We start from the raw sequence: 25570 nt of genomic DNA, 5'->3' as shown, positions 1-25570 counted from the left end.
GTCCTATCCATGTTCAGTGGAAATTATTCATTTAAAAAAAATAAACAATAAAACAATAAACTTGTTTGAACATGTTTAAACCGTAATTCTAAGCAAAACACTGATCTGATGAAAATAAAGAGGCAAATATCAGCCTTTGACACTGTGGCTTTCTCATTCTTTCAACATTCCTGTTTGTTTGAGCAGCCCATCCAACACAACAACATTGGCTCAATCTATGGTGTGAAATAGGGGAGGGATTATCTGTTAGTTCGGCCGATGGCAGATTAAAAGGTATATTCACAAATCTGTTGAAAACTATTTTTAACGCATAAATTGTATAAACTAAAACTTTATGTTGCTCTTATGTCGCTTTTCTGTGTTTGGAGCTTGATAGTGTCTGTCCCTATTCATTTTTCACTTTCATTTGTAGGTGAACTGTTCCTTTAAATAGCTGAGAGCAAAGTAATTGACTGGATCAGGGTTTTGGAGGCTTCTGCTGAATAAGTGTTGCTCCATCTCAAACTTTTTCTTTGTTCTTTGCTTTTATGAGTCGCTCAGGATGACAGTTCACGGGGAGGTGGAGTGAACCTCAGAATTTTCAAATCAACAGCAGACTTGGCTTTATCTGGAAAGCCCTGGAGTGTTTTGTGGATTTACGGGTGGGATTTCGAAAGGGTAGATCTTTAAAAATCGCAATTAAAATCCTACATGTAAGAGACAACAAAGGAGTGACAGTACTATCTAAGCGCAAAGCCTGGATTACCATGCAAGCTGCTGCAATGATGGAAAAAAGAGCCCAAATGTTTTTCTATTTAACCATTGCAGGATTTCACCATTAGCAGACCGTTTAAGTGTTGGAAGTTCTCTTAAAAGAGATAACAATTATAGCTGGAAGCTGTTCTCCCAAGGGTGTAATGCAATTGCTTGTTTGGTCACGGCCTTACTGTTGGCCTTGCGGTTGAACATACACGCTGAAGAGAGCAGGCTTTCAATCTCCTGAAATATGAGTTCATGCTAGATTATGAAGCTGGGGGAATTAATAAGGGCTCACTCAAAATGCTTTTACACCTTACAACTGAACTTCACTCAACCCTCACCATTATCACATGGATTTGATCAGTTTTCTCACATTACTTAACGTGCAAACACAAATGAGGCACACAAATAAGGCAAGTTCCTGCCTTCTCGTTAAAGCTAAAGTGTTACAAATTAGAATTACAAAAATAATGATTTTTCTAAAACACTCCTTGTGTCAGCCATTGTTTGCACAAACAGAGAGTCCTGCCCCAAACTCACACAAGTGATCATAATGTATTTATTTTGAATGCTGTAAGGAACTTGTTCAATCTTATTTGACTGTTATTGACATTGACAAATTGCCCATTGAAAAAGGAAAAAGACAAAGTAAAATTTGAAAAAATAAGTCAAATAAAAAATAACAGTATACAATAGGGATGTGCTTACATATCAAATATGGTTTATTTAAAATAACTTTATAACTTCACCACCAGGTAAAGTTCAACATATAAGAGTGTAAGATTTGGTGTGGATATTTTATAGTTGGAGCATTTACGTAGCCATTTTGAATTTATGTTGCCATAAAAAAAATTGCAATGACATATAAGGGCCCTATTTTAAGAGCGCTTCATGTCAAGTGCAGCACTATGCAATACACCATGTGCGCAAAGTCAGTGAACATGGCCATACATTTTTGGTATTTCCATGCAAGCATGCACTTTACTCTTACACACCAAGTGTGAATGGGTTTGGTCAAGTGCAATTGAATTCTGAGATTCTTTGCCGGTAATTGCATGGTCTGCATCCTATTATATATTACATTCCCTGTCAAGCAACCTGTATATAAAGGAAGACAGCCTATTTATAAGAATTTGGTTGTGTAAATGGGCTCTATGCAATGCATTAGCAGAAAAGAAATATGGACCATTTGTTTCTTGCATTCTTTTGTGCATTAACAACGTCTTGTATTATGGTGACGTGCTCCTTAAACACACATGGAAACTCTGGTGCTCGTCAGGACAAGTTAGATGTAGGCTGCCCTAAATTACAAAGATCGTATTTACAGTATAATTATTTATTTGTGATCTTCTTTGTTGATAGCATCAAATAACGTCTGATAACATTAGTCATTTCATCAATATCATGTGGTCAGTGGTAGAATGGGGTTATCTTTTTAAGATTTTGGAAATATATGGTTTCAGGAATACTTTTATTGGATTTATTAAGTTACTCGGTAGCTGCGGTACAAACAAAATTGATTAATTTCAGATTATATAACTCTTGATAGGGGCACCCGGAAGGGTTGCACTCTTTCCCCATTATTGTTCTGTCTTGACCTGTAACCATTAGCAGTCGCGATAAGAAAGGAGGACAATTTCCCTGGGGTGGTGGCTGGAGGTGTGGTGCATAAGCTTTTGCTTTACACAGATTATATTTTATTATTCATCTCTGACCCGATTAGATCTATGCCTTGCCTCCACAGAATGATTCATTACTTTTCAAATATCTCAGGATACAGAGTCAATTGGTCTAAATCCTAAGCTTTGGCTCTGACAGTGTACTGCCCAGTAATGGCTTTTCTGCCGGGCACCTTCCAGTGGCCCAAACAAGCCATTAAGTATTTGGGCATTTGATTCCCAGCAAATTTGTGTGATTGAGTTAATTTTGACCTCTTAATAAAAAGTTTTTGTGTGATGTGAGCAGGTGGGCATCATTACATTTATCTATGATTGGGAAGGTTAATGTCATTAAAATTAATTGTATTCCAAAATTCAACTACCTACTACAGTCTCTCCCCATTGAAGATCCTCTTTTATTTTAAACAATTTGATAGTATAGCTAAATCCTTTATCTGGAATGGTAAATGTAGGATGTTACATATAATTTAGAGATGTGGACGGGGTCAGTTAAAATGGGTATTTTGCACGCATTTTACCATCATAATATGTAGGGTAATTTGCATGCATGCTAAATTTAGGAGGGAATTGTGGGAAATATGTGAGCTATGAACTAAATTAAACTGTCCTTATTAGGTAATGAAATGTATAACGGAATTAGTCATGTTCAACAACCATTATAAATTAGATAAATGACAAATAACTTGATTATTTGTCTTGATAGATTCTCCACCATTGAAAACATAATACAATGTCTAATTCTATCTGTTCACAATTTCTACTGTAAGGAATTAGCTTTAATAAGTGAATTATGATTAATTCACTTATTGGAATTATTCTCATGGCTTATTGAAAATAATATTACATGTATTTAGGTACAGTGTTGAAGGGAAAACTTGTAGAAACAGGGATGAGATTATTTATCAAAATATACCACAGTCAAGTCTCCTTTGAACAGAGACAAACTTTATTACTATTCTAAATATAAATCTAATCTAAAACATATATACATGAGACAGGTTGGTGAAAAGTGACAGAATGTGGAATACCTGATTAATACAGTGAAGATTAACTTTACGGAGTCTGTTGACAATACCTTAAAAACCATTTATCCTCCTTTGAGTCTACATCGATTTGCTATCGGATTACCCAAATTATTTGATTAATACACCAGCACTTTGAGCACAATATTGGAGATGTACTTGCTTGTCATTGTGGTGTTTCCTTGCGTTCTTTGAAAGGTTTGGAAAGGTTCTTGGTGCTTGGTCGAACGTTCGTTCCAACGATGTTTTGATCTCTTTGTGACCGAATTTATTCTCTGTATGTATGGTGAGGTTAGCTGTGAAGGTTAGCCTTCTCACTCCTTCTCGGGACGTCGAGTGGTCCCATGGATCTCACATGGTGCGTGCAGGCAGAAGAGCCGAAGAGACAAGATGAAGAAGAGAGCAAGAGCAGCTGAAGAGGAGCAAGAGGACGAAGAGAGAGAGTTCTTCCTGTTTGGAACTGTTTGTACTGAGATTGGCCGCATTCCCCAAAGGTGTCCTGCACCAATCAGAAGTGACTTTTCAGAGTCACATGGTCAACTGGGCTTTCTTTTCCAACAGTTGAGTTATGGTCCTTTGTTTCAGAGTCTTAAACATTTCCCGCTTAAAAATAGTGCATATTTAATAATGAACTTTATATCTTGCAAATGGTACAAGAGATATGAAATTCACTGTCATCTGCTTTCTCTATGTAACTAAACAAATGTTTGCATACCAAATATGACATTTTTTATGGATATTATACGTGTAGGTAACAAAACATGAAAATCCCTGGTTATCAATTAATCCTGATTAATTCATAGGTTATATAACATTGATGAAACATTACACCCATTTTAAAGAAGTACATCAGGCTATAATCATTAATTTGTCAGTTATACAAGTTAGAAATTTGATTAAGCAAAGTACTGTGACTTTGTGTAAAATGTTCCTGGATTAAGATGAAAATGTCTTAGAGTTGTGCAAATCTGATGGTCCTGGTATCCTTACAAAAGAGAAGTCTGCTTTAACTGTGTGTGGGTTGCAGAGGGTCCTTTCTGACCAATCAGGTCATTTGATTTATGACAGTGAAGAATTACAGGACTGCAAAGGTTGAAAACTCCAGATTCAAGTCATATCGTTTCAATTCTTCTGCGTGTATAATCCAAAAATGTCCTTGGATGCATTTTAACAAGTTACACAGGCCAACTGACAAAGGTGAGTTAGGTCTCCCCAAGATTTTGTTTTACTATCATGCTTTTGGACTCAAATATTTGGCGCATTGGCAGCTTCCACCTGAGAGAGCTCCTCCCTGGATCCTTATTGAAAAGGAGATCCTTGCCACAATCTTGCCATTGCGAAGTCTTTCTACCAAGCTGCCATAGAAGTAAAGACACATCACGTTATCTTGCACATGCATTTAGTGTGGACAAAAGTTTCTTGTGTGTTCAATGTGGACATTTATCTGAGTATTTGGTTAAACATGAAATTGTGCATTAACCCTCTGGGGTCGACGGACACACCGGCGCAAAATCCTACTGGATTTTTTCGTCATTACAGCAGAAACAACACAAAATTCTCTTTCATTTTGGGGGATACAGATAAGTGTAAGACATCATTAGAGACTATAAAGGGTCTACTTTTATATGTGTACACTCACAATAACAACAAAACCGTGTGCTTTTGTAAAATAAAGAAAATAAAAAGGGTGAGCTGTAAGTAGTCTCTGTGTTCGCGAGCATATTTCAGAAACACGTCACAAAAATGAACTGAAACTCCACGAATACTTACTACACAAACATGAAACATATGTCTACAGAAAGCTTAAAATGTCTACTTTTAAATAAAACAATTCAAATTTAAAACAAATATTCTCCTGCAATGTAATATGTATGAAACTAAGCGATGTACAAGTTTTACTGGCACAGCTAATTATCTCTAATGTGATCACACCCACGGGCAGAGGGCGCTAGTCATACGCTAATGTGCTGAGACGATCAAATCAAATGGTAAACGCCCCCGACTGTGCCTTAAAAACAAAGTTCATTCACTTTTCTGCGCATTTGGAAGACAGCACGATAGAAAACTCCTGGATAGTGATGAAGAGTTAACATTTTGAATATTGAATATTTGTATTTTGAAGAGAGACTTTGACATGCTATTTTATATAAACATGTACATATTTTACTTGTGGGACTGTTTCCAGACTTGCCAGCCAGGATTCAGAGTTATTCCTAATAAGCAAGTTTTAGTTACCTTTAAATGCTGTTTCAGCTAAAGCAGGTATTTAAATTGTATGCTGTATGATGAATATATATGATATGTAATATGATATAAAAATAATATTAATGTTTAGATTATATTTTATCTAGTGTGTATAATGTTTTGCCGGGTGTGAATTACAATCAATATTCATTATAGTTCATGCCTCCTCACATATGACCTTTCTAACACTAAAAGTGTCTTACAAAAGTTAAATTAGTATATTGTTTTGTATGAATGAGTGATCAGGATGTGTTTCACATCATTTTGTAGCAAAAACTCTAGGATATAAGATCCAGTTCTCAAAAGTCTTGTGGACAAATGTTTAATATGTGTTTAATATGCTTATTTCAGTGACTTAAAATTTTGTTTTTTTCAAAAACCATGCATAAACGTTATTTTCTCAAAAATACAAACATGTACACATGTGTTGCTCACAGATTACTGTAGCCCAGTTTGTGCTGAATACCGTGTTATCAGACTTTAGCCATTAATATGTTTTTAAGCAACTGAAAAAAGCACAAATGTCAAGGCATGTTAAAACTTCTCCAGGGCCCAAAACACCCTCAGACCCCAGAGGGTTAACAAGTGCCCTTTCTGCTGGACGGAATGGATTGGTAATGGTGTTACTACGCTGGGTGAGCTGGATGAACATGGAGCATTGAGATCCTTTGAAAATATTATACAGCGGTTTGGTATTCCCAGATTTCAGGTACTTACAGCTGCGCCATCTACTCTGTACCACCTTTAGGTGTAGTAAGCAGCCCCCTAAAGTGGCAGACACTGTTGAGATGGTGCTTGCTGCTTTTAGAAAATGTCATGAGGCTTCAGCATACAATTCCAGTCTAATTCAGAGTCTAGGGGATTGGGTTTTAACATCTCTTAAGAAGTTATGGGAGAGAGACTTAAATTTTGTTTTAGAAGATGGAGAATGGGGTAGGATTTTTTTAAATGTCAAGTCTATGTCTAGGGATGCAAGGGTGCTCCTCATTCAATTTAAGATTCTGCATAATTTTATTGGACTCCCTTTAGATTGTATAGACTTGGCCTTAAAGACACTAGAGTAATAGACCTGACCAACCCATTCTCTCCTAAGTTTTCTATGTTCCTGATCTGTAAGATGAGTCTCCTGAATAAAAGCTATATCAGTGTTTACCCTTTTCAAATATGAAAGCACCTTCTTTCTTTTAACTACTTGCTGGTGATGCCAGTTGGAGGATGGGGACATAGACCATGTTTTTGGTCCTGTGTTGAGATTCAGGAGTTTTGGACAAGGGGTCAGAGTTTTGTCTGTGAGGTCTTGGGCACTCAGATTTTATTCTGCCCCAGACTTTGTATTTTGGGAGATGGGGCGGGTATTGATATGATAAATAAATATATACAAAACTGGGTCCTTATCTGCGTATCTGATAGGCAGGCAAGTGATACTTAGAGGACTGAAGTCGCCGGGTGCACCCTCATTTCATGAGTGGTGCACAGAGTTGGGCAGAGTGGCGGCTTTTGAGGATATATCATATAGCTAAGGAGATATCTTATTGGTAATTTCTGTAATTAATATGTGGAATCTTTTTTTTTTTTTTTTTTTTGGTTGGTTAATGTCTTTTTATGTCATAGAGTATTTTCATTGAACTGTTTGTAAATATGTGGGTCTGTTAATTTCTGAGGAGAGGTGAGTGCTTCATATATTGAAAACTTGGTACACTAGAGCAGAAAAAAGCAAAAAAGGTGGGAAAAAGCATTGACTGTAAATTTGCTGAAACTTCACTTGGTGCAGAACAATCTGGACTAATATGAAACACTGCAACAATCCCTTCTATGCAGCCCGAACATGTTCATATTGTTGAATCTGTGTGAGAACTGCACTAAAAATAATCTAGACGCAGCACAAAGAATGAAACAGAGAGCAGGTCTCAACATGCATTTTTTTTTACATTTTGAAAGTTCTTTTTTACTTGACATGTTGTTTAAAATGTGCCGATCCTGCACGAGGTGCTGATCAAAAAGCGAGATGCAGTGCAAATGTCAAAGACATTCATTCAGCATGTGTTTGCATAGGAAAACAATGGGGAAACAGAATAGATGTGTGCAAAAACATGTTCACCGTGAATGGTCCCTAACTCCTCTGTTTGCGTGTGTCTGTGAGTGAGAGCATATGTGCGAAACAAGTTCGGTAAGCCTGTTTATTGTTAAATTCATTACAAACCCGAACCCAAAGTCCTACTTGAAAACTGACCCAAACACGGCCTGAAACTTGTCGGGTTCACGGGTCCCGTCAGCCCGGGTTGGGATGAAGACCTCTAACTGTTACTTAGATTTGTCATGACAGCCCACAGCTGCACATGTTGAGAATGGCCTAATTTTCACTGCAGTTAACATTTAAACTTGTTGTTGTTCTACCTGGATCACTCATTTATGTCATTTTTACATTGCTTCTTATGGAGACCTGAACCAGACAACAGTCCAGCTGTAATTTGAATCATCATGTTCTGGAAACCTTGAAACGAGTAAGGGTCAAATCACTCTTGGTATTGTCAATGTAACATTACATCCTGTATGGTTAAAATGGCTTTTAAAGATTTGTCTATTGTAGTGGAGGACATGCATTAATGGGTTAATTAAAACTGTGCAAGCCATCGATGTTGCGCTTGAGTCCAGTAAGCAGGCTAGGGAATTCTTTCCTGTCTGTCTTTGTCAGTTAATCTGTAAAACTCTACAAAAATGTGTATTTAAAGAGACCTGCAAACCAAGGTCATCTATAATTTTCTGAATAGTTCTTTGTCAGTATTACCATAAGGTTGTATATACACTGAACGGGCCCTACCGCAGCATAATAACATCTATTATGTGGCTGGCAGAGTGGCTGTCTCCTTCAGCAAGTTCATGCTGCTGGCTACTGTGACCAAAGCGAGCGTCATTAGCTTGGAGTTGATTGATTTGCTGAGAAGAGATCTTTCATTTCACCCATCATAGGGCGGATGAAAAATAAGAGTTGATTTGAAGGACAAGTAGTGGAGCAGAACTTGGATGGCAAAACTGTTTGGCACTTGTCCATTTATTATTATTATTTGTTATAATAAACAAAAATATTTTACATTAACATTTGAATATACTGTATATGGTAAGGTGTAATGTCTTTGGTTCTGCTACTTTTCACCATTTCTTTCATGTTTTACAATTTTTTATTAACTTTTTTCCATCACTTCCATTACATTTTAAATGGTGATTTGGTGTGAGAAATGTATTCCACAAATGTTGTCTTTCAGTCAACGAGGTCATAACATTAGCAAGCATATTAACTTAATATGTAATATTATTAATAATTATTCAATAAGTATTGTCAAAATACTGTTTAAAATAGTTTTAAGTGGAATATAGGAAGTCACACCGCAGGACATATACATTTTCCAAATGGATGTCATGTCAACTACCCATTATCTTATAGTCACTTTCATGCAACCTGTTAAATCACAGTAATCAGTTAAATTGCAGCAAAATTGCTAGATTACCATTTTTGGTAAATGTAGCACATCTGCTATTGCACTATGGTCACACAAGAAATTGCCATTTTACAGTAGTTCTGAATGTTTTGCCAACCATATTCAAACCCAATTTGTTGAATTACATGAATTACATTACAAGCAGAATTACAAGGGTCACCATGCACAGAAAACCATCCGAACTGTGACTTAGACGTCATATCCCAGATCATACATTTGCAAAGACATAAGTAAAAGAAGGCTGTTTTAGTCTTTGTAATGTTAGGTTTATGGTTTGGATAAGGGTTAGGGGTTATATTAATGTAATTACAACTAAAATGTTTCCAAAAATTTGACTCACTGAGCCTTTCATGTCACATCCATTAAAAGCAGAAAGTTTGTGGGCTTGTGCAGTGCCTCACAACTCTAGGTCCAGCTTCAGCCACTGGTAGGTGCAGTTCAGACATTCAGAAATCATACACAAAGTAAACACCCATTTTAATAGACACATTTTTTTCAACCTCCTGTCACAAATTTTTAATGAGATCATTTAGGTATTCACACATGCAATGACTTTCTGCCTTGTATGCTCATTGATGCTATTCAGTGCCAAAATACCTTTAAAGTTCATGATACATTGGTCGCAAATTACTTTTGAACTGCTGCGCTGAACGAGGCTAGTTATTTTGTCACAAGTAAGAAAATCTCAAACTGTTCCAGTAATCTGTCTTTTTTCTCCATCTTTTCAGATTGAGAGAAGCTGTTTTGCTTCTGTGATCGTGTCCAACACATTTCTTTCCACACCCTAGATAATTTTCGACTCTTAATGCTGTGGAGTAATTGCTTCAGCTTCTACAGAACTATGCGACTGGCTCAAACTCTTATGTCAAACAGCACACTTCATACATCAGAGCATCTTAACATCTTACATGCTTGAACCATTATTCTAATGGCTTTGTTCTCACATAGCATAAATATGTAACTTTTTTGGCAGTGTAACATCTTCCTATGGCAAAATGGTTCAAATGGCCAGAGCTGATTTTCTAACATTTCAGCAAAAGATCCTGTTCACACTTGACCTCTAAACAGAAAAATGCATGTTACTTATATCAATTGAAAAAAGTATGTCATTTTCCTCTTGAGTTGCATTTGAATAACATAAGTTAAGATATACAGTGCATTAGCATTGAACTCCCTGCCAGTTGAACTCAAAATATGTGTTGAGCACCAGCCCCTTCTTTCCCTTTGTGTTGCTCAGCATGCAGAGGGGCACACAAGATATTCCTACATGTCTTTCACCAGCAGGTGATTATGATAAAGCGTCTTATGCTTATTCATTAAGAGAAGACACAGTGAGCACAGAGTGACACTAAAATTTCCTTCTAAATTCCTAAAGGACTGAATCCTGAGCTTGGCACTAGCTTTGAGTTTTGGTTTTGGAATTGCATGATCCGTGATGTGTGGACACCTATGGGGATTCTGGAATAATTTGCCTGGTGGAAAATGTTTTTTTTTGCCTTGCTCTTAATTAACGAAGGAGGCAGAGCATGTGCAAAAAACAGAACAGCAGAGACCTTGAGGATAATAAATTAATTAACATTTTGAATGATGTATAGCAATGGTAACCTGTCACCTTGCATTGTTCTGAATTTAACAATATCAGTTAGACCTGAAAGTCTTGACTGGACTACTTGTCCCTGAAAATGGATTGCATTTATTTGATCAAAAATTTAAAATGTAACAAGCCATTTGTGAACATGTGTCATCTGTATAACAAGCTCAGAATCACCAGATTAGTGCATTCTTTAATCTTTATATGCACTGTATTGCATTCTTGGCTAAATGGTCTCATTCTTACATTACAGAGAGAAAAAGTTGGTTTTCATCAATATGGTATATTTTCGGGCTTCACCTTATGTGCACTTTCAGCATAGAAATAATTCAGACAATTCCCTTAATTAAAAACTGAAACAATGCCTTTATTTTTACTCTGGAATAAGGAGAAGCCTCGCCCTTCAGCAACTATTATTCGGGACTGAATAGCACTTTGTGTTATGTATCAGATGACATAAAAACAGCTTAAACAATTCTCTCATATTGAATTAACAACAGCAATAACATATTTTGCTTGGGAATTAAAAGTGTCTGAAGTGACTGGTAGTTTACAGTGAATTGCGCTTGACACTCTTTCAGCACCATGGACAGTTCACTACATTTATTCGGGTATGATTGCACCAGGTCTGCATAAGGTCTCATGTAAGATGGGACTTAATTTTCACACTAAGGGCTTAGTAACTTCTAGTTAGTTTGTAATTATGCCAGTGCTTAATTTGGTTGCACCTCCTGTTCTTAAGACAAGACTTAACTAGTAGGTCGTAAGCTCTCCATAAAGTGATGAGTAGACGCATAATATGATGTTTACCTGTATTGATCCAATTAGCAGCCTTCAGATTCATACACAGAAGTGTTAAAAAGCCATGCATTTCAGTTTGATCTTGATATGGTTGATGTTCAAACCTTGTTTGCTCACGTAACTGTCAGCTGTGAAAAATTATATCCCCACTGAAATATGATACATAGTAAAATTTAATGAATTATATATTTATCTTATGTTAATAAAACTATTCAATAACTGTATCTAAAATGAATAAGGAACAATAAATAAATACTAATACAACAATGTGGAAAAATAGACATTTATTCGTTTTAATGTTATATGTATTTTGTATATGTTGAAACTTGACACCGTACACAGGAAAGGGCACAGATAGATTGGTTGAATGATGCTGAAGAAGTACATTTTTTTGCGTAATGTTTTCTCCCGTAATTGTAAACGAGTGTAAATGACAACATCGTCATATACACTCACCTAAAGGATTATTAGGAACACCATACTAATACTGTGTTTGACCCCCTTTCGCCTTCAGAACTGCCTTAAGTCTACGTGGCATTGATTCAACAAGGTGCTGAAAGCATTCTTTAGCAATGTTGGCCCATATTGATAGGATAGCATCTTGCAGTTGATGGAGATTTGTGGGCTGGACATCCAGGGCACGAAGCTCCCGTTCCACCACATCCCAAAGATGCTCTATTGGGTTGAGATCTGGTGACTGTGGGGGCCATTTTAGTACAGTGAACTCATTGTCATGTTCAAGAAACCAATTTGAAATGATTCGAGCTTTGTGACATGGTGCATTATCCTGCTGGAAGTAGTCATCAGAGGATGGGTACATGGTGGCCATAAAGGGATGGACATGGTCAGAAACAATTCTCAGGTAGGCCGTGGCATTTAAACGATGCCCAATTGGCACTAAGGGGCCTAAAGTGTGCCAAGAAAACATCCCCCACACCGTTACACCACCACCACCAGCCTGCACAGTGGTAACAAGGCATGATGGATCCATGTTCTCATTCTGTTTACGCCAAATTCTGAATCTACCATCTGAATGTCTCAACAGAAATCGAGACTCATCAGACCAGGCAACATTTTTCCAGTCTTCAACTGTCCAATTTTGGTGAGCTCTTGCAAATTGTAGCCTCTTTTTCCTATTTGTAGTGGAGATGAGTGGTACCCGGTGGGGTCTTCTGCTGTTGTAGCCCATCCGCCTCAAGGTTGTGCATGTTGTGGCTTCATAAATGCTTTGCTGCATACCTCGGTTGTAACGAGTGGTTATTTCAGGCAAAGTTGCTCTTCTATCAGCTTGAATCAGTCGGCCCATTCTCCTCTGACCTCTAGCATCAACAAGGCATTTTCGCCCACAGGACTGCCGCATACTGGATGTTTTTCCCTTTTCACACCATTCTTTGTAAACCCTAGAAATGGTTGTGCGTGAAAATCCCAGTAACTGAGCAGATTGTGAAACACTCAGACCGGCCCGTCTGGCACCAACAACCATGCCACGCTCAAAATTGCTTAAATCACCTTTCTTTCCCATTCTGACATTCAGTTTGGAGTTCAGGAGATTGTCTTGACCAGGACCACACCCCTAAATGCATTGAAGCAACTGCCATGTGATTGGTTGATTAGATAATTGCATTAATGACAAATTGAACAGATGTTCCTAATAATCCTTTAGGTGAGTGTATGTTGAAAGGACTGAAGCCTGTCAACCAAAACATGAGCTCATTGAGGTCAAGTCTGCTTTTTTTTATTCCATCCCTTAAAATATCACGTAAATAGTTAGTTCACATGTAGGGTTATATTCTATCTAAGTTTAATGTTGAAAATGTTTTGTAGTGCGTAAATTGAAACTTAGTGCCCATTTACTCTACAACTAGGCTAAGTTGTAACTGGTGCAACCGGCCACAGAGAGCAAAAAGAAGAGGGATAGACCGAGGGGGAGCAAGCCAAGTGGGAGAGAGAAATTACGATTGCGGAAATCCAGTTAGCCGCCACGCCACAAAATAGCTATATATATATATATATATACACAATGCTGTGCAAAAGTCTTAGGTACATAAGATGTTTCACAAAAACATTTGTCTTAAGATGGTTTTTTAGTGTATCAATAGGAAATATCAATTTTAGACTCCAATTTCTTGTATGATGTCAACTGACAAATTAAAACTAATTATGGAATTATTTTTGAAGACATCCTCACTATGCAACTTTTTTCACAAGTGACTAAAACTTTTGCACAGTTCTCTATATTTACAGTATACACTCACCTAAAGGATTATTAGGAACACCTGTTCAATTTGTCATTAATGCTATTACCTAATCAACCAATCACATGGCAGTTGCTTCAATGCATTTAGGGGTGTGGTCCTGGTCAAGACAATCTCCTGAACTCGAAACTGAATGTCAGAATGGGAAAGAAAGGTGATTTAAGCAATTTTGAGCGTGGCATGGTTGTTGGTGCCAGACGGGCCGGTCTGAGTATTTCACAATCTGCTCAGTTACTGGGATTTTCACGCACAACAATTTCTAGGGTTTACAAAGAATGGTGTGAAAAGGGAAAAACATCCAGTATGCGGCAGTCCTGTGGGCAAAAATGCCTTGTTGATGCTAGAGGTCAGAGGAGAATGGGCCGACTGATTCAAGCTGATAGAAGAGCAACTTTGCCTGAAATAACCACTGCTACAACCGAGGTATGCAGCAAAGCATTTGTGAAGCCACAACATGCACAACCTTGAGGCGGATGGGCTACAACAGCAGAAGACCCCACCGGTACCACTCATCTCCACTACAAATAGGAAAAAGAGGCTACAATTTGCAAGAGCTCACCAAAATTGGACAGTTGAAGACTGGAAAAATGTTGCCTGGTCTAATGAGTCTCGATTTCTGTTGAGACATTCAGATGGTAGAGTCAGAATTTGGCGTAAACAGAATGAGAACATGGATCCATCATGCCTTGTTACCACTGTGCAGGCTGGTGGTGGTGGTGTAATGGTGTGGGGATGTTTTCTTGGCACACTTTAGGCCCCTTAGTGCCAATTGGGCATCGTTTAAATGCCACGGCCTACCTGAGCATTGTTTCTGACCATGTCCATCCCTTTATGGCCACCATGTACCCATCCTCTGATGGCTACTTCCAGCAGGATAATGCACCATGTCACAAAGCTCGAATCATTTCAAATTGGTTTCTTGAACATGACAATGAGTTCACTGTACTAAAATGGCCCCCACAGTCACCAGATCTCAACCCAATAGAGCATCTTTGGGATGTGGTGGAACGGGAGCTTCGTGCCCTGGATGTGCATCCCTCAAATCTCCATCAACTGCAAGATGCTATCCTATCAATATGGGCCAACATTTCTAGAGAATGCTTTCAGCACCTTGTTCAATCAATGCCACGTAGAATTAAGGCAGTTCTGAAGGCGAAAGGGGGTCAAACACAGTATTAGTAGGGTGTTCCTAATAATCCTTTAGGTGAGTGTATATATATATATGCCATATATAATAAATACATAAATAATAATAATTTTATATATATATATATATATATATATATATATATATATATATATATATATATATATATATATATTATTATTATTATTATTTGATGAATTATTAAATTCTGGCATGTCAGCTGGGGGCCCTTTGGAGGGCCATGCTCATTTCATTTGAAAGGGATAATGCATAGCTAATGCCGGCAGTGCATAAGAGCAATATGATCTAAAACTGAAATATTTTGGAGCATAATTTAATGAGAAAATAGGCAATTATAGAATTTCCCACGACTGTAATGATTGTATTATAAATGTTTTCCCATTAATAGCACTTAGAATAACACTCAGTTATAGCCAAATATTCCTGGGTATCTCCTACATTTACAAAACAATTGAGCATTATATTTTGATTAGCCTGTATTACCAAAAAATTCTGGGGAAATAAACCAAACCAAAACAAACAAAAAAACATGACATGTATGTCAGTGTGGTTTCTGTGAAGTTGTTGTAATTTGTATAGAAGTGGCAGGATGTGAGCGAGGAGTCGCACACGCGCGCTTGCCGCCGTTTTTGTATGCGCGCTTGAGGCTGAGGGTGAAAAGGCGGCAAGCTCGTGCTTGTGAACACTAAAGCTCGTGTGCTGCTGCACTCGCAGTCCACCGGTGTCGGTTGCCAGGCAGGTGGTGATCGCTGTTTCTCTGTCTCAGTTTCTCTCCATCTCTGTAATTCAGCAGTGCAGCTTTAATTCTGTGAAGAGCGACTCTTGTAAGAAATAATTCTGTGAATATCGCATCTTGTCTCTCACTGGGATTTTGCATCATCTCCGCCGTTTTTTCCCCTCACCTTCTTCTCTTGTGTGTAACCGTCAGCGGTCTCGTCAGAAACTGAATGTCTCTTGCTGTCTGTGGTAATCTGTTACCATGACCACTGCAAAGGAGTCAAATATATCGACCAAAGTCGCTCAACAGCAGGACAAGGTACCGAAGTGATTTTCTTTTTTTAAAAACAACTCACAGATAAACGAATTGGCATGCGTATTGGTTTTTAGAAATAATTAATTCCATGAGGTAAACTGCTTTAGTTATACGTGAAGTGATCTAAAAAGCAGAGAGTCAAATGTCACAGTTCAATGAACTGATTTTCTTATACGACATCGCCAGAAGTACTTTGAAAATGTTCTTTTAAAGGAAAATGTGGTCATATTTACCATTGATTATTATCTGCCTTCATTATCAGTGTAAAGTTATCAGCTGCTGTCAGCTCGTAATAACTCACTTTGTGTATATTCAAATTATTCATTTATGCCATTTATAAGCTACTTATTCTTTTATCATTGGAAATAAAGCACAAGTCAAACTATTATAAACTGGTTTGAGCAACACAAATAAATACATAAATAATAATAAATTGGAAAAGGTTATTTTCTTGGTTATCTTTTATGATATTATGTCTGAATTAGTCTCACTTTTTAAATATTGCGGTTACATTTTTGCTTTGTACCTCAAATACTGTCTGTTTCATGTTGCATTAAACAAATGTTTCTAATAATAATAATTCTAATGTCCAAATAGGCCTAATATATTACCTGATGGTAATGTTGTCACATGACAAAAATCTACTGTCCAAAGACTGGCTTGACTAAAGCCTACATTGAATCTCTGTGCTTGATTTAAATGGAGTGGACTGTGGAAGCAGGTACAGAAACAGTCAGAGGCAATACTGACAGTAACGAAGTGAAGTGCAAAATAACAAAACAAAAAAAAAGAGTGTAAGGTGGCTGCTCCCACAAGAAGCAGCAGAGAGAGGGCAGGTGGACACATCAAGGGTAGGCAAGCTTTCACACATTCCCATGGCGCTTTGCAGGCGATGTGGGTGGAACTTCCGTTTAGGCATAAACAGTTGTTATGTTATGTACTAATGCAGCATTAAAAATTACGTGAGAACAAATGATCACAGAATTATAGTTAGGCGTTATTGTTCTTCCTCACCTATCTGTTAATGAATATGGGTTTCAGGATGATGACCAAATATTGCATATATAGCATTTTATTTTGTTGAGTCTTTTATAGCCTATTAGCACCTTCACTGCTGTAAAGCTGGACATGTTTTGAGAACTGTAGATAATTATGTTTATTTTAAGTATATATTGTGTTTAGTAAGAAACTGAAGAGTTTGATGTACCGAGTAGGGCTGAAACGATTAGTTAACGTTATCAACAATGTTGACAATAAAAGTAGCCATTTGATCTCAGTTAATGTACCATGAGATCAAATTAAACTCTAATGATGACGTGCGAGAGCAACACTCTCGAATTACACAGCTCACAGTCCAGATGCACTCTAAACTTTCCAAACAGCTTCAGGTGATGTAGATCGCAAAGTATGAGGGAATTATAATGCAAAAATACCAAATAAGTAAATACAGATGCACTCTCGTTGTGGAATAAGCGGTGACGGAGGTCTTTAAAGGAAACAACCCGGTGTTACATCTTAAATGCAGTTATATTTAATGCGTTACAGCTTTATTAAAGTTCAAATAATACGGAATCAGATCATGTAAATAACTACAAACTCCGAAAATAGCATTTCTCTATGCAGTCAGAGCATCTTCTATGAGTTGCGCAAATGTATTCTCATCCCTCAGGCACGCACGCTTAATGCAGCTAGATTGTAACGTGATGGCTCATGACTTGTTGAATCATAATATATGTGTCATTTCCATTTTTTATCATGAAGAAAATTGGCAGTATACAGCTTTATTAATAAGAGAGAGAGTTTGTTTTTTTGTGAGTTAAAGATGGATTGAAGTGAACAGATTATATATACACTGCAACAAAATACGTTTTTTTTATTTGTTTTTGTTTTGGCTTGTTTTCCAATATAAATATCTAAAACTAAATGTACATTTACTTTAGGAACTATACTGCAGAAGAAAAAAAAATATCTGAGAATGTTGAATATAATATTAAAAATACTAGTATTTTAAAATATCTAAATAAATATCTAAAAACCCTTTAAAAAGGAAACATTCACCTGAGAAGCAGCATATAAGATATTTAGACTTGCTTTTAGAGAATAGATCTTGAATATAAGTATATTTTGTCTTTTAATGCACTCACGGAAGTATAACCAAGTTAAAAAATACAATTATATAAAAAATACACTTATATTTAAGATACATTCTGAACAACAAGTATTTGTTGCTTCTCAAGTAAATGTATCTTGTTTTAAAAGGTTTTTAGACCATTTTAGATGGAAAAAAGATAAAACACTTGACAACAATAGAATTTTATGTAGTGAATTTCTTTACTGAATTAAATGTAATAAAAAGTATTTTTTTCCTTTAATTCAATGAATGTAATTTAGAGGTGTTTTAAAAAATATTATTTTGTCCTATTTATTGTTAGTAAGCATGTTTAATGCAACCTTTTAAGTCGGGGTACAAGCTGAATAGTCGGTTAAGAGCTAATGATTAATCATTGCAATAATCGCCTGAATAGTCGAATAATCATTCTAATAATCGTTAGATTAATCGATTATCAAAATTATAGTTTGTTGCAGCCCTAGTACTGAGATTATTTACTTACTGCACAGTGGAGGTCCAGACAGCAGGATGCTCGTGTATTTCATGAATCAGGCGATGAGACATTTTGCATTTTTTTTTGGAGCAAAAAATAATAATTTTGCGGGAGATGAATATGTAGTAAGCTCAATCTAGCTTTATAATTGTTAGTTTACATACATGATCTCTGTATCTAAATGTTATATCCTGCATGAAATGTTTTAGTGTTGACTGAACAACTGATCCTGTTGATAGATTGAATTTATTGTTCTTGTGTAGGCAATAACGATGTCTTAGCAGCCACATAGTAAACGGTACCATACAAAAAGAACTACGTGCAATATAAATAAACAGATTTATTAGGACATACATTATAAACACTGTACACGATAGTTCAATGTAAATCAATGTAAAGCAACTATAAAACGGTATGTTTTATTTAAAGAACTAAATTAACTAAATTACTAAAATACATTTAATTGATACTGAATAAATGTGCACACTGTTTTTCAAATTGCATTTTCCCCTTAAGGGAATGCACATTCTGCAAAGACATTCAAAAGAAATTGGATTGCAGGCAGGAAAAATGCAGGAAAGAATAAAATTTTAATGCAGTTCATTTATAATGTGTTAAAACATCTCACTGTACTGTACATGTCTCATCTAATAAATATGGTCTTCCACTGTAGAATTGATTCATTTTGCATCACTGCATTAAAACACCATCACTACTCACAGACAGTTCAGAAAAAAACACTGTTCCTTTTTATACTCAGTAATAATGCCATTTCAAAACACGTGAAGCATTCGCAAAGGCCAAAGCTGAAATTAAATGAAAAAACTCTCAAAATGTCTAATGAACTTTCAGCACATGTTCACACCAATAATCCTATCGTTTTTGTTACACAATGCAGTCTGTTTCTCGATGTCTATCATAGACAGACCGTAATGGTCGACAACTTTAGCTTTGCTTGATTATTAGGATAACCTTTTTTTTTCTCTTTTTTTTTCTCCTCTTTTCTCCCCAACTTGGAATGCCTAATTCCCACTACTTGATAGGTCAGAGTGGTAGCTCAGTTTCTCACCTCAATCTGGGTGGCAGAGCACATATCTCAGTTGCCTCTGCTTCTGAGACAGTCAATCTTATCATGTGGCTAGCTGTGCTCAACACCGCGGAGTCTCACAGCATGTGGAGACTTATGCTACTCTCCGCAATCCACGCACAACTCACCACTCGCCCCATTGAGAGCGAGAACCATTAATCATGACCACAAGGAGGTAACCCCATGTGACTATATCTTACTTAGCAACTGAGCCAATTTGGTTGACCTGGCTGGATTCACTGAGCACACCTTGGATTCAAACTTGTGACTCCAAGGGTAAGGATAACCATTAATTGCACACATTGTCCATGAAATTAAAGACATTTTACAGCATTTAAAATGCAAGTATCTAACTGCATGACACGCAAGCAAGCAAAGACCGGCTACACAAAAACACCAACCAATCACACTTCCACTAGCCAACTGGAAATTCCACCCACCACACGAAATACAGTAGACTCTTCTGTTGTTCACTCAGCAGCAGCAGCCACTCTTCCAAAGGCAATTATTGGACCTCAATAAAAAAGCTGGTCATGCAATCATGTTGCCTGCTTTCGGCTTGGTGTCCTACTTGGAGTCCAGTGCAATAATATTCTGAGAACATAGGAAGAAAACTGTGACTGTAGCTTTACACTCTGTTCCAACCAGATGCTATGCAATAAGATTTCAGCAACAAGCAATTTGTCTATCCACACTAAATGTGAAACTGCTGTGCAATGCTGCAGCAACAGCTAGTCGAAACATGTTTGATGAGGAGGTTTATGAGAAGTTATGAGGAGCTGGGTTTTGGACCAATGAGATTTTACAATAGGTTGGGCTACCAGAAACAATGCAGCAGAAATAGAAACTGAGTGATCGACAAAATGTCCTGTCGGTTGTCTTGGTTGTGGCTGGCTAGGAAATAAAACCTCATGTTTACCTTATTAGTTACCTTATTTTCCAGAATTTACTTTTTTTTTCTGAAATATCCTGCAACTTAGAATATTATAGTAACAAATTTAGGGTGAATATGGTAAAGTGGGAAAAGGTGCAAAGTTAGGCAGTTAAGCTTAATCCCAATTATATCAATGTGTATTTCCTTTAATGGAAAAATAAAAATAAAGACTAAACTTATCTTATGGAAGCAAATAATGAACTTTATTGGGTTATTTGTAATTTGTGAGTAGTTTTTTTTGTCAGTTGTTAAAATTAATGAATAGAATACAACAAGCTTATTGTTTCATTCACAGAATAAAATGTTTTGTAAGCACGTTTAAAAAAATAATTATTATTATTTAAATGCTCACCAGAAAAACTAGCCCAAATACAATGTGAAATGATGTGTAGATCAGTAGGTAAACTTTGCTAGGGTTAGGACGATGCTTATCTCATGATTAGGTTTGATAGACGATATGAGGGCTACAATTCGATATAATGACACTAAAATGACAAAGTATGATTTTTTTAAATGTTTGCGCAAAAGGCACATTATAATTTCTCATCAAAATAAAGTTCTTTATTTAAACTTTTAGCATTTAAATTGTGTATTAGAGTTTTTCATATACCTTTCTCTAGAAGAAAAAGATCACAAACAAATAACCCTTAAAAGATAGTGGGCTACATTCAGGCTGATTAGGTGCAGAACAAACCTGCCCTTAAATGGTATGTGAATGTGTATGACATTGGATATATCATAATAATATGAGCTGCCAACGTTTGAAATAATGTGTTTTTTTAAGATGTTAACATGCATCACAAACTAAATTTAATTTATTAACAAAAGAGAGAGGTCTCAGTTTCTTTAGTGCATATGTGCTATTTTTGATTAAAATATATATAATTTGTACTTTTATTTGACTAAAAACAGAAAGGTCTACACAGAAAAAAATATTTTCTTTTATTATCAAGCACTTTTCAATTATACAATATTCCAGTACTTACATTTCTAAAATGTAAATTTAAGCACTTGAGGCACTTCAAGGACCTTGTGCAGTAGGGGTAAAATCAAGCGATAGAGAAATTTATGTTTGACAAGTCATTTAATTTATGATCACATGGACATAAAACAATGTTGCAAATTTCAAAAGATCTATTTTTGTTAATGATGTATAGAATTTTGATATATCGGCCCATCCCAATCTTTACTGAGTGACTTGTTATGCTGAGCGTCAACCTCTGTGCGACTTAATCTATTTTTTTCTATCAACAACACAACTTTGACAAGGCCTAACTTTAATTTAGGTGCAAGTTTTGTTTTGTTTTGTTTTTTCCCCAGGAAAACACTGCCTTTAATCTTGTTTCACTTTATTGTGCTGTGCTTAGGACACGGTGTTATGCTCTGATTTATAGGCCATAAGTGGGTAAGTACTTTTGGCTCTGCTACAGAGTATGGCAGTAACAGTGCCTCTGTTAACATACTCATACAACCACACACACACACAGTGTCAAATACACAGTGTGTGTTTGAGGGGGAATACAATTTGTTTCTTTAAATTCATAAACCCTCAAAATCACTATCACTCACAAGACAAAAGCCAACTGCTGGTGGGCGGTGGTGCACATGGTGGGGTGAAACAAGATTATAATAGTGCTTCACTTTGACATGACAGGTAGATTTATCTAAATCTTAGCAGAATGTCTTTGAGTTTTTTATTTGTTGATTTTTAGTCGCAGTAATGTTCCTAGTATGCTAGCCTGCATGCATAAAATTACATCGGCAGATACTGATGCAATCAATATTAACATGAGATATTATTCTATTTGCCCTCAAAATCGGTGTGCATCTAGTTGCTCTATTCCCTGACAACAAGCTTAAATATTGCTTTTGACTCAGAAACTGGATTTAGCATGGTTCTGAGATTCAGAAGAAACCCATATTGGGATCTGTTCCTCTAATTAGTGTTACTCAGATTGGTGGTCGATGGATATGTTTTTTAATGGGTCTGTTCTTAAACCTTAACAATTAATATGTTAAGCAAAATATTAATGAAATAATTGTATTATATATTTGTTTAATTGCATATGTGGCAGGAAATTAAGATATACAAAGTATTTGGTGGTGGGGTCAAATGCCCTGTCAAGTTAATTATGAGATTGATGCAGCACCATGATGTATCTTGTGATGGATGTTTATAGAAATTACTTAATCATTAAATTACATTTAGTAATACATTATATTATTAAGTATGCGATATTGTATTAAATTCGTAGTAGTAATAGCAAATGTTGTATATAATAATATTAGACATTCAATGTTGACCACTTCTCTGTGAGCTAGTAAATTATAATTTTTGCTTGGTTATGGTTTTTTTTAGTTCACTAGCATTAGTGCTAATACCTAAAAAAGTAACCCTACCGCCATACACCAAGGCCTTGAGGAATTCTTTAAATGAGGTTTAAAACAGTATTATATTGCCATTTTTTGGTGTATGTATACATGTTGGTAAAGTGACGTTTCCTTTTGCGTTTGACTAGGAGGCAACCAACCTGAGGCTCCAATTATATTTTAGGCAATTAATGTGGCATGTGGGCTCAATTGTCTTGGTCACTGAAATGTCAGCACAGTATTTTTAATGTGTGTGCATATTTTAAATAATGAAAATCAACAGGCTGGTAGTTATCCAAGAGTTGTGGATTTATTTAGATGGCATTTATTTCAAAATGCCAGCTTCCCTCAAGGGCGTAATTGGATAATTGGATTCCATGAAACCAAGAGAGTGCATCTTTGCATGACAGACCTTTGTTTATGTTTGCAGATATTTTCCAATCCTTCAGATGAAGTGACTGTTTACAAACAAATGCTCCGCTCCTTCCGGGCTCTTTTGATAGCCCAGAAAAGAACAGTTGTCTATGGGCGCTTTGCTCAAATTGTGCTGAAACTGTCCAAAAAGTACTGTTTATGGGGTTGAAACACCCCATTTCCCACAGATTATTGGAGATTAGGGCATCTTTAAATTTCCACCAGATCGTTGCATATACAGTGCATCCGGAAAGTATTCACAGTGCTTCACTTTTTCCACATTTTGTTATGTTACAGCCTTATTCCAAAATGGATCAAATTTATTATTTTCCTCAAAATTCTACAAACAATACCCCATAATGACAATGTGAAAGAAGTTTGTTTAAAATCTTTGAAAATTTATAAAAAAAATAAAAATAAAAATCACATTTACATTCACAGCCTTTGCCATGACACTCAAAATTAAGCTCAGGTGCATCCTGTTTCCACTGATCATCCTTAAGATGTTTCTAGAACTTGATTGGAGTCCACCTGTGGTAAATTCAGTTGATTGGACATGATTTGGAAAGGCACACACCTGTCTATATAAGGTCCCACAGTTAACAGTGCATGTCAAAGCACAAATCAAGCCATGAAGTCCAAGGAATTGTCTGCAGACCTCCTAGACAGGATTGTATCGAGGCACAGATCTGGGGAAGGGTACAGAAATGCTTCGGGTCATTGTCCATCTGTACTGTGAAGCGCCGTCCAATGAGTTCTGAAGCATTTGGTTGAATATGAGCAGATAATATTGCCCGAAACACTTCAGAATTCATCCTGCTGCTTTTGTCAGCAGTCACATCATCAATAAATACAAGAGAACCAGTTCCATTGGCAGCCATACATGCCCACGCCATGACACTACCACCACCATGCTTCACTGATGAGGTGGTATGCTTTGGATCATGAGCAGTTCCTTTCCTTCTCCATACTCTTCTCTTCCCATAACTCTGGTCCAAGTTGATCTTTGTCTCATCTGTCCATAGGATGTTGTTCCAGAACTGTGAAGGCTTTTTTAGATGTTGTTTGGCAAACTCTAATCTGGCCTTCCTGTTATTGAGGCTCACCAATGGTTTACATGTTGCGGTGAACCCTCTGCATTTACTCTGGTGAAGTCTCTCTTGATTGTTGACTTTGACACACATACACCTACCTCCTGGAGAGTGTTCTTGATCTGGCCAACTGTTGTGAAGGGTGTTTTCTTCACCAGGGAAAGAATTCTTCGGTCATTCACCACAGTTGTTTTCCGTGGTCTTCCGGGTCTTTTGGTGTAGATGAGCTCACCAGTGCGTTCTTTCTTGTTGAGAATGTTCCAAACGGTTGATTTGGCCACACCTAATGTTTTTGCTATCTCTGTGATGGGTTTGTTTTGATTTTTCAGCCTAATGATGGCTTGCTTCACTGATAGTGACAGCTCTTTGGATCTGTTACGTGCTGCAGCGTATTTCGATTGTTTTCTTTTCTCCCATTCATCTTCACTGTCATGATTCTTAGGTTCAGTGATTGGTTATTCACCCTGTCAATCTTCATTAGTTTACATGACAACCTCCCCCTCAAGGAACCAATCCGGACTCTCCTTCTCTCTATAAAACCTGGAAGTGACAACGCGGAAGGAGGCTTGTTTATCTCTCTTTTGTCTTTGGACTTGAAATAGCTACTTTGTGTTAGCGAGACAATAATTTTTTCGTTACTTGGTTTATCTGTTGTGACATTGCTTCACTTAGATCAATTATTCAAAAACTAACTTTTTGGACCTTGAGAGTGGGGATAGGGTAGTATGTCACGTGATCTACACTGCGCTACGTAGAATTTGAATTGTCTAAACACACCAGGTAAGGAGCGGGTGCTACCCTCTGTATTTATGACGTTTGTTTAGTTAGTGTAGTTTAAGTATTGTTTTCATATTTTTATTTTCTGCATTAGCTTGAGATTTAAAGATATAAGTTTTGTTTTGCTGATTTCTTTGCTTTAGCACCGCTCATTGTCCTTTACTCCTTTGTCTGGTTTGTTATTTGTTTTGTCCTACCATTTGTACATATTCTGTAAATAGATATTTGTTGTTTCACTATTTGCTTTGTAAATAAGATTGGGTGTATTG

The 25570-nt window shown here is 36.7% G+C and overlaps 1 protein-coding gene across 3 annotated transcripts in view; it reads left to right on the top strand.

Annotated features, from left to right (window-relative positions):
- dpp6a (dipeptidyl-peptidase 6a) overlaps positions 1-25570 on the top strand; it is a 474464-nt gene that overhangs the window by 181082 nt on the left and 267812 nt on the right. Inside the window, exons 1-2 of one of the 3 annotated variants that reach the window (XM_052114878.1) lie at positions 15711-15816; positions 15921-16028. The exons of 1 other annotated variant lie outside the window; for it this stretch is intronic. In XM_052114878.1, the coding sequence (XP_051970838.1) occupies positions 15972-16028 (57 nt within the window). In that variant the 5' untranslated portion in view covers positions 15711-15816; positions 15921-15971. Of the gene's footprint in view, positions 1-15710; positions 16029-25570 lie in introns of those variants that run through there. One more of the 3 variants, XM_052114877.1, reaches the window with a different exon arrangement.

The sequence above is a fragment of the Xyrauchen texanus genome, chromosome 42 (assembly GCF_025860055.1).
Source record: "Xyrauchen texanus isolate HMW12.3.18 chromosome 42, RBS_HiC_50CHRs, whole genome shotgun sequence".
Classification (NCBI taxonomy): domain Eukaryota; kingdom Metazoa; phylum Chordata; class Actinopteri; order Cypriniformes; family Catostomidae; genus Xyrauchen; species Xyrauchen texanus.
This window is presented reverse-complemented; position numbering and strand designations above follow the sequence as displayed.